At 34.9% G+C, this 10,369-nt stretch overlaps 1 protein-coding gene across 1 annotated transcript; it reads left to right on the top strand.

Annotated features, from left to right (window-relative positions):
- Window positions 1-1,173: 1,173 nt before the first annotated feature.
- Window positions 1,174-8,908, top strand: LOC120636690. The gene is made up of 3 exons (XM_039908260.1): window positions 1,174-1,197; window positions 6,956-7,029; window positions 8,548-8,908. The coding sequence occupies exons 1-3, from the start codon at window positions 1,174-1,176 to the stop codon at window positions 8,906-8,908; spliced, it is 459 nt and encodes a 152-aa protein (XP_039764194.1).
- Window positions 8,909-10,369: the final 1,461 nt, after the last annotated feature.

Raw genomic sequence — 10,369 nt, 5'->3', positions numbered from 1 at the left:
CGTTATAAGCCAAAAATGCCCAAAAAAATTTAGGTAGATATCTATATATATATATATACATAAGAAAGTTGTGTTAGTTACACCATTTATAACTCACGAACGGCAGGACCAATTTTTATGATATTTGATTTTTTGGATTCCTCTTAGGCCGGAGTAGGATAATAGGTATTAAAAAATAACATTCTTAAAAAAAAATATTACTTCGTACCGCTGAAGTTTTCAGCTTTCTATTTTCCCAAAATAGGGCGTAAAGTAAAAAGTGAGTTGCCGCTAACTTTTATTATATTGTGAAAAAATCGCGAAAATAGCAATAGATTAAACTAAAAAAAGAAAGAAAGAGAAAATGCTACCAATCACTTACGCGTCAAGTTAAGTTGAAAGGGCAATATATCTAGCTTTCTCGTTAGAAATTCAATAAAAAATGCGTTATTAGACACATTTCGTTATTTTGGCATCCAGGGTTTCACTCAAGCGGAATCCAGCGGAAGCGGTCGAAAAAACATAATGAAGCCCCTCAGTAAAATATCAATCAGAGGTAATTAAGCGGCCACGGTAACGAAGTAACTTTTTGTTGTCGTATTGTAAATGTTGACGCTGCACCCATTTAGGATTTCACGCGTCGGGAAACACGACGAGTCACGGATCCGTCGAAGCAAGGCGGCTGGTAATAGAGCCGTCTCGATTCGACACGACTGCGCGCCGCATCCTTCCCAAGCCATTACGAGGGCATCAGACCGAGCGCCGGTCAAACCTTTCCCTTCATTTCGAATCACCCTATGTCCAAACACTTAACTGACCCCATAAAAAAGTGTGAAATTATCTTAAGTGGTCACTGTCTACAAAACTCCTTTTTAAATTCGAGCGAATATAACGGTACGTTCTAAGTAAAGATAGGAGTGTAGATAACTTAATAAGATTATTATAATACTACATGCCGGGGACCGGATTTTTAGGGACGGAATGTTTCTGAAATCGTGTATAAAAAACGGTTGGTCCCCTGGGATCGGTCATTCTGCGGTCGGTTTGGGTGCGCGCATCTTCGTTCCGATATTAGTGGAGACTTTTTGGATTATTTAATATTCCCATTTTCGTAGACTTTAGTTACGAGATAGGTGTCACTAGAGCTACGCGTGACCTAGTTTTTTTTTTAGTAATTATAAAAAATAGTGCAATATGTTCCTACATAGAAACACAGCGGTGAGTTGGTGCTTATTTTATAAAGATGTTTCTTAAGGATTATGGTGCTTTATTATTTTATTTTTTTGCGATTTTATTTTTATCCTGTGTATACTAACCTTTTTGGATTTTGATTTTATATTATCTGTATTTGCGTTAACCTACCTACATGTATTAAACCTACATGTATTATTTTTATGGTTTTATTTATTTCATAATTATTTTATAGTGTATCAAAAATATTATTCGGATTTCTCAAAAAAAATCCAATCAAGTATGTTTAAATCAAGTAGGCCGACTTTTCTTTTTAATTTAAACCAACATATGGAAGTCAGAAGTTTTATTTTCATATTTTTATTGCTTAGGCTTACTTCTAAGTAGGTATCTACTTAGAAGTAAGCCTAAGGAAATAAAAGCTGAACATGTTTTTATTTTCCAAAAAAAATTTAGCCTTTTTGTTAATTTATATAAAAAAACGAGCCGATGAACACTGTCATTGAAAATCAAAGTTCACCAACGTGACTTTTTATCATCTCTAATCAAATCAAACTAAATAAACATCAAATCCCATTGACACGACCCGACTAACATCTCCGAATAACAAATCAATCCCACTTGTATTGTAGACTTATCGATCTTCAGTGTTTACTTTTCCATTAACGATTATCCATTGTTGTTCAAAATTTCAATTAACACGGCTTTATAGCCGCTAAATGGGATGCCGGCTGAGGCAAGTCATTGCGTTGCTGTAAAAGTAAATTTAGGGATGTCCTATCAAAGTCGAGAAAACTTGTATATGAACAATGTACTTACGAATGTGTAAAAACATGATTGCAGTCATCAACAAAAATGATACAACAGTTAGGTTGTATCATTTTTCAATTCGTTAAACTAAACTAAATAATAAGAACTAAAATATCTAAACGTAATAATTTGTTTTCCCACAAAGGACAAGACACTACAGTCTTTATTTGTACTTAAATATTTTCTTTATAGTATAATTTTGCATTTAATAATATCCTTCGCAACTAAAGAAACCATTCGATAAATCATCATAGCAATCTAAAAAACTGGTGTTGGAAACTGCACTAGTCGAGTCAATAGTCGAAGTTACGTTACATATACTAGTAGGTACATCACTAGAGTTTTTTATTGTACCAGCCGCCGTCCCTTTCGATATTGAACTATTAATACGTTAACAAAACTGTGTGAGACACTGCGATATTTCTTCTATGGAATTCTGATCACTATCACATTTTATAGGAACAAATTTCTTTACACCTCCAATATTCGTTGCGTATAGTTGCCTACATAAAAAAACTAGTGAACACGTTATCAGTTTTTATATAACCCGATTTTGGTACCATTAACTGGCAGACTTTCTGTAGTGATGAGGGCCTTTACGTTTCTGCCATGCCCTGGAGAGCACGGTAATTATCATTCATAGGAGAGAAGTTTAGAGCTTTAGGTTACAAGCTTAAAAAGAGGCGTAACCTTAACATAAAACCGTTAGTGGTAGGTACTTTGTAAATTGCGTCGTTGGATTTTCGACTACGGATCACGAGATGTTATGTTCGGTTCACGCTCTTTAAATTTTTTTAAGAAATTCTCATTACCAGAATGCAACGAGGCATGGGGAATGGCACCGCCAATTTTCTAACTCCGGGCTCATATACTCTTTTATTTAACAGAAAAAATACAACATTAAACACCTTTATTTTGTTTCCGGTATTCGAACCTAAAATATAATGCAAAATAATAACCATCCCGCCACTTATTATGTCCTCTGCAATTTAATTGCCTGCCGCTTTTTAGCGATAATGCTGCCAATCGTACAACTTAACTTCAATGTGTCGTTTTATGTAGTTTTTGTAAGTGTTCATGATGTGTAGCGCAGTATACTTTCTTTCTCGCACTATGTCTATGAGGCAGTTGTTAAATAATCACTACATAACGTCTTTTTTTATCACTTACGTAGCTTTCTCAGCCCGCAAATACATTAGAGCAAAGTGGGTGGATCTACACTGTATACTTTGAACTCCAAAGTTTGTCATCTAATCGCTTACCACTGAATCACAAGGCATTGTACAGTTACACGGTTACGTATTTGATTCTTCTGACACGTACAAAACGCTTTGCTTTCTCGTTTTTAATGCACACCGCAAAGATCTGGAGCTTCCGGATTTCGCTTTCCCCGTTGCCTATAATATACAACGTGTAAATGAAAACCGTGTAAATAATACTTCACCGAAAACCTAATAGTTTCTTTGTACACAACTGCCATAGTTCTTATTGAAAAAAATCCGATACAGTCCTAACATCGCATTCAAAATTAAAACCATGTGACTCCTGTTACTTTCTGCGCGTGTCGGTCGTTTATCTTCAATAGGGTTGTCGTAAGTAAACACTTACGAGTAGAATGTTTTGAATTCGCTTGTATGAAATAATACATATGCTTATTTTGATTTATTATCTTCATAGGGTGTTTCATTATGAAATACACATATACATTCTTCAATATTATTACGTAATTCTGCTACACGTTGTATACCTACTCACCTTCAAGGCATATGGGGTGTGCTGTATGTTAGACCTTCACACTAGGTGTTACACTGGTGTGTAACAAGAGAAGAGAAGAGAAGAGAAGACCACTAGGTCTTCTCTTTCTGTCGGCGTCGTACGAGGCGACTACGGGAATACATTGGCGGATGGCAGCAGCTTTCTCTATGCTACTACAATCAGCTACTGCATCACCAACCCGTCTGTTTAGCGTGATGCATCCTCCCGTCGGAAAAGGCCTTTAGTCCAGCATTGGACTATTATTGCCTATTGATGATGATGATGAATATTTCTATGAAGCATATTCATAAATACTTATAATATACAAAAAAAAAACCTAGACACTAAAAATCATTCATGTTCATCACAAAAACATTTTCCACTTATGGGGAATGAGCCCACAATTGGACTCAGAAAGCGGAGTCGCTGCAAACTGCGCCAATCAGCCTTCAATATATAAAAGCTTTTCATTTCATTTGCTGACTAGCTGTTGCCAGCGACTTCGTCTGCGATTGATTTTGATTTTGATGTGGCATTTAATTGGCATTCAGGTATTCAGTATCGCTAAGCCTTAAATGAGGGGTTTGCTGCTGTCCGCTGATGAGTTCTGTCCTCTATCTCAAACTACATTCATCAGATCTGCACAAAGTTTTGGCCAAATTAAACACATATTATAATCTCCATAGTACAAAAATAATTATTTAAATCAGTTATAATTTGTCGGAGTTATCGTGTAAAACCGTCAAACACTTTCATCCCCTCTCCCAAAGGAACCGAGCTTAATGTCGGGATAAAAAGTATCCTATATTACTTCTAACACTTCCAAGAATATGTGTACAAAGTTTCATGGGGATCAGTTAAGTAGTTTTTTCGTGAAAGCGTAACAAACAAACTTACATTGAGATTTATAATATTAGTAGGGATATGGAAGTAGGGAAGTAGGGATAGGGATAGTTTTTCATTAATAGTCGTGCAAGTAAGTATTTCATTATGGTTTTTTTAACAGTGTTCCCGCGAGATAGATTTAACGAGATCCTGATGGACATGATGCATTAGTGTGTTTGTCTGTTAGAATAATTACGAAACGATTCATTAATGATGATGTTTTAAGTTATGAGCGGTCATTTATCATCGCATAACTATAAAGATTGCTTTAGGGGCAGCACCCTGCGGTTATGTGTAAATAATCACGGTATTTATCTACTTTTCAGAGATACGTATGTCAAGATATGGCTTTCCGAACGTTTGAATGATGCTTTCGTGAACGTACAAAAAGGCACACAATATGCTACTCGCTTTATGGTTAAAAACTGTCAAAATGTTTTGCATTTCACATTAGAACAAATTTTGAGAGTTTTAGGAGAGTTGTTATGAATTTAGAGAAAAGGGGAAATGCTCGTTATTCGTATATGTATTTAATAAAAACATTCCGTTTTATTTCTTGGGTCGCATGATATTTATCATTAAAAAAGTGCTTTTAATTACGGTAGTCTCAATTATATATTTAGTAATGCTATGTTATACAGGTACTTTTATCTAAAGTAGTACTGAAGTTACATTTTTTCGATCCTGGCAGAGTACTGCGTTCGTTCTACTATTTTCATTTTGATTCAATGTTGTGTATATATTTTTTCATCTTAAAATAGTGTTTCATGAATGCTAAAACATAAATAATAATTTGGGTAAAATGCTTGAATAAACGTCATTAACTTGGACATGGTACGGTACAAGACATTTTCTTTTTAATTTACTTTAACATATAAGTATATACTTATAGGTGAATTAATGTCATTTGCAGAACTTGAATTAATATTCTTATAGGTTCTGTAAATATTATTGAAAATAACAAAATACATATAATTTAATAAAAAAAATAATATAAATACCCATTATTAGGTTGGATATATACGGCTAATTCAAAATACACTACTTTAAACTCAGTTGCGGTTGTATTACACCTTTTAGCATATTTCAACGATTAAGACAACATGTTAATTAAGCAAATTAAATAAAAATGTCTCCTATGACATGGCTCACTAGCAACAAATAATTGATTTAACTTGTATGTTGTGCACTTTGCACGCACGTACTGTCCAGCCTTTCTCAGTATGTCAATGCTTCTTTTAAGAGTATGTTTTAGTACCTAATAACAGCAAGCGTATGAAGAATCGGTATTTACAACATTGAAGCAGCACATAGATAAAAATTGACATTGAATCAATTAACATGGAGTAAAAAACAGACTCCATACACCTGTACAAATCCAGGTTTAGGAATTAGTTTAAATGTAACGAAAATATTCGTTACTAATTGTAAGGGATAAAATTGAAACATTTAAAAGTAACCTTATACAATTCCTTTCCGATATACTTGAACGTAAGATTTCATAATCGACGATAAGACTATGATTCGAATAAATTGCAAGGGAATTAAAAAAAAATATATTTGCCGATAGCACATCATCGTCATTATATAGGTGCGGGTAACGTATGCACGTCTTCAATTCTCCCACACTGAGAAAGGAAAGTAGCATTTATACTTGGTTGCTTTGCTTTTTCAGTGTTGGAGAGAATTGATTAGAAATACACTGCTTCGGCTCAACTTCGACCTTTCGTTTTCGATTTTAGTTATTGGCATTTCAAACGCTGCGAGCGCAAATCAATTATTAAATTAACGTCCATTTCACTATGTTCTTCGTGGAAAAGGGAAGCACAATTTTCATGACTTGACAGTTTATTTAACAGAACAGACAGTTCAGTTCAGAACAGTTCTACAGAACTACCCTTAGTTATGTAGAATAGTATATAAAATGTCGTGTTGGGGAAGTGGTTAACGTGTTTAGTTTTGGATTTACCTGGAACCCTGGATCAATCCGTTAGTCTAGGGTTTTCGGGTCACAAATTCTCAGTAGGTACCAACGCGTCGTTAGAAAATTCGCTTTATCAATTTTATAAACTCTTACAATGCCTATTCTTAAGTTATTTATAACTAGTACTGGAGTTTTTTTTTATTTTATACCATCTACATACCCTGTGCATACCCTCTATGCACGCCACTGGCAGTCGCGTGGGTCCCAGTTCCCGGATACAATCACTTGTGATAGTAGTCGTTAAATACCACTAACCTGCATTGGGATCAGCGCGATGGGTCTACGCTCTAAAACTCTATCTTTTTGTGTGTTACAATTAAGAATATTTTTTATTTTGTAACATTTTTACAGATTTTCATCCTCGTCAGCTTTGCTGTCAGCGCACCTTCGGAGGCGTTCTTCCTCAAATGGGGCTCAGACTCCGGGTAAGAATGAATAGATTTTTCTTGAAATTCTTATAACTATTACTTGAGAATTACCTGTTTGTTTATTTCCTTTATTTGGCTCAACTAGCGTTTTTCAAGTTATTGCGTAGCTCGAATCCTGGAGTTTTATTTACGATAAGGACAAGTGTAGCGTTCCCAAGGGAAATAGTCTTTGTCACAAATGCACAGCAGATCAGCTACAACCTACTTCTTGAATTTACGTTAGCTATAAATTAAAATGTTCTGTCTCGCTATCTCCAGTGTACTGTTAGCCCAGTGCCCTAAGGCTACAGTAGCCCTAACTCCTATTCCAGTGTAATTCAAAGTATTATTTATTATATTAAATTGCTTAGATTAAATACTAACGTACTAGCCCTGTGGTGATGGCAGATCAGAATACCGTTGTCACCACCCCTCCTCGTTTCGCGTGTTTTGTACGAGGGGACTAAGGGAATGTAACGGAGAAAGGGCAGTAGCTTCCTCTGTGGTACTACTACCATCTACTGCGATAATAAATAAATAAATAAATGTACCTACTACGACCATACACACCCATCTAGTCCCAAAGTAAGCGTAGCTTGTGTTATGGTATAACTGATAATTTTATTAATAATATACATAAATACTTATAAAATATAGACAAACACCCAGACACTGAAAAACATTCATGTTCATCATACAAACATTGTCCAGTTGTGGGAATCGAACCCACTTCTTTGGACTCAGAAAACAGGGTCGCTGCCCACTGCGCCAATCGGCCGTCAAACCCGCCTGCCTAGAATGGTGATTATGAGCAAACCTTTCCGTTGGGAGAGGCCTTTAGTCTAGCCACTTCTAGACTAATGGCCTAAAAGGACTAAAAGACTAAAGGCTAAAGGACTAAAGGCAATTGTTAATGATGAAATACTAAAATAAAGTGGGGCCCGTACGTTCGATTTTACTGATTGAGGGCTTCAAATAATACGTCTGCTTCAATCATGTCTTACCGCGACGATGGTCGATATGAAAATACATTTATATTAATTAGAATAGTTTCCTTATATTTATAACATTTTTTTTACTGTTATGTATAAATGCTACTGCGAATTTTGTGTTTGTTTCGTTTGCTTGCGTTTTAATTGTATGCGAATTATGTGAGCATTGATTCTGTAATTACACTTCCTATAGAGATGTAATACAATTGTGTAACCTACTTTTGTAATGTACGTTTATTATTATTATTGTATACATATTTATACATTACATGTTTTGCTAATTTTTAATGCTTTCAATCGATAAACCTCACGACCACACACCTCCATACGCGCAAACATACACGTTTAAATGGGATCTAATGTTTTTTATAGTTTATGTTTCATTAGTTAGTTAGGGTGGTCAATTTTTATTTGTTAGGTTAACTTTATACAATTGACGGTTTTTAAAGGTTTTATTATATTATCCATTGTTGTTGTATACATTAAAGTCTAAGATTATCTCGTAATTTCCATGGATGCTTAAATACCATATCAATTGTTGCAGAAGTCAAACCTCGTCAAGAAACTGGGTACAACCCGTTTCACCTTACCGATACCAATACATGTACCCCTACGAATCGAGAAAGCTGTACCAGATACCACAGCAGTACCCGCAGCCTGAGATGATCCAACAAAACATGGCGCCCATACCTATAAGCGTACCTGCGGGAGCCAGTTTAACCCCAGTGTCCCTACAACATGTGCAACTCGTGCCCTGTATGTGCCCCGTGGCCCCTGAAGAGGCGGAGAAACTACAAGAGCAAGTAGGCCCGGGCCCTTATGTCGCCCAGTCGTACCCTCAGACTTACTCCGTGCCACAACAACTTCAGGTCGCGGAGTCGCCAAAAACAAATTCCCAACAGTAAAGCACAATAAGCTATAGTAAGACACCAATGATAATATAAGTAAAAGACGTAGCTAGGTTACATTAACGAAAATTTAAGTGATGACTCAAAACGTAATTTTAATTGTTTTAATATTTCAGTATCATCATCTTATGTTGTTTTTCTATATTCAGTGTATCTAATCTATATGTTTATAACCTAGTTATTGTCAAAAAAATCTATACACTTTTCAACAAATAGCAACTTTGCCAAGCAACTTATCAACAGATTACAGATAGATTCAATATAGAAAACGGACGTTCATAAATTTTCTACTGTTAGTTCACCTTCTCTCTTGTAGAAGAGATACTAAAGCTTTTCTTTATACGCTGCTCAGTGTGGAATGGTGGATTTTTAATTTACATTTTTTAAATAAAGCAAGCTCATGTGATGGTATACATACAACCATTCCTATTTTAAAGAAACTGTTCTTTAGTTAATTTACCTAAAAAGTTTTAATACCGAATTTTTTACATCATTCCAGATAATTCCTTTTATGGCATAACATTGTTGACGTTTTAGTGACGTTTTAACCACAAACAACCAGTCACATTGTTATAATATGGATGACACGTCATTTTGGTGGGGAATAGTATAACAAAGTCAAACAGAACAGAACGCGAGGTAATTCTGATATAGTTTAAACATGCTACTTTCAAAGCGCAACAACTTTTCTACCTCTGTACTTATAACATCATTGCGATATCGTTTATTACTTATAAGACTCGTTACAAGTGTTTATGTAATAACTTATTTCCCTTCATTATTTATATATATTTAAGACTGATAGATTAAGAGTGATCGTGTATTGTGGAAAATAAAGTTATTTGGAAGTAATATGCTGTTTTCAGTTTTTTACCAACTTAATAAAACGATTAGGTTCTCAATTTTACTGAACCTATGTTTTTTTGTGTATATTTTTCACGCGATTACTCCGGCAATTATCTATTTATTTATTTAATAGGAAACCAATGTGCATACAACCTATCTTAATATATGGAAACATTTAATAATAATTGTTTTATAAATTCAAAATTCAAATTCAAAATTCATTTATTTCAAGTAGGCCTAATATAAGCACTTTTGAAACGTCAAGTCAGTCTGTTTGTAGTGACTCTACCACCGGTTCGGAAGGCAGATTCTACCGAGAAGAAGCCGGCAAGAAACTCAGCAGTTGCTCTTTTCCAACATCAAAAATTTACATTTTACATTTTAACATTAATTTTTCTATCTTGTGAGAGATGAAAGCAGAGCCGGATGCTTCCAAGCAACCTTGTCATTAAGAAATTCATCAATGGTATAATAACCTCGCTGTAATTAATGTGTTTTAACACATTTTTTAAACTTATGCATTGGTAGGTCCAAAATTTCCTTATAATGTTGTACACTCCACTTAAAGGCTAACTCACATGCATAACACAAAAGACACTCTTTGTTTACAAC

This window comes from Pararge aegeria, chromosome Z, assembly GCF_905163445.1.
Source record: "Pararge aegeria chromosome Z, ilParAegt1.1, whole genome shotgun sequence".
In the NCBI taxonomy this organism is placed as follows: Eukaryota; Metazoa; Arthropoda; class Insecta; order Lepidoptera; family Nymphalidae; genus Pararge; species Pararge aegeria.
The sequence above is the reverse complement of the archived record's forward strand: the minus strand, read 5'-3'. Positions and strand labels throughout refer to the sequence as shown.

Coding starts and splice junctions, on each gene's coding strand:
- LOC120636690 (XM_039908260.1), top strand. CDS start 1,174: ATGTTCCTACATAGAAACACAGCG. Junction 1,198..6,955: donor TCCTACATAGAAACACAGCG/GTGAGTTGGTGC, acceptor ACATTTTTACAG/ATTTTCATCCTCGTCAGCTT. Junction 7,030..8,547: donor AAATGGGGCTCAGACTCCGG/GTAAGAATGAAT, acceptor CAATTGTTGCAG/AAGTCAAACCTCGTCAAGAA.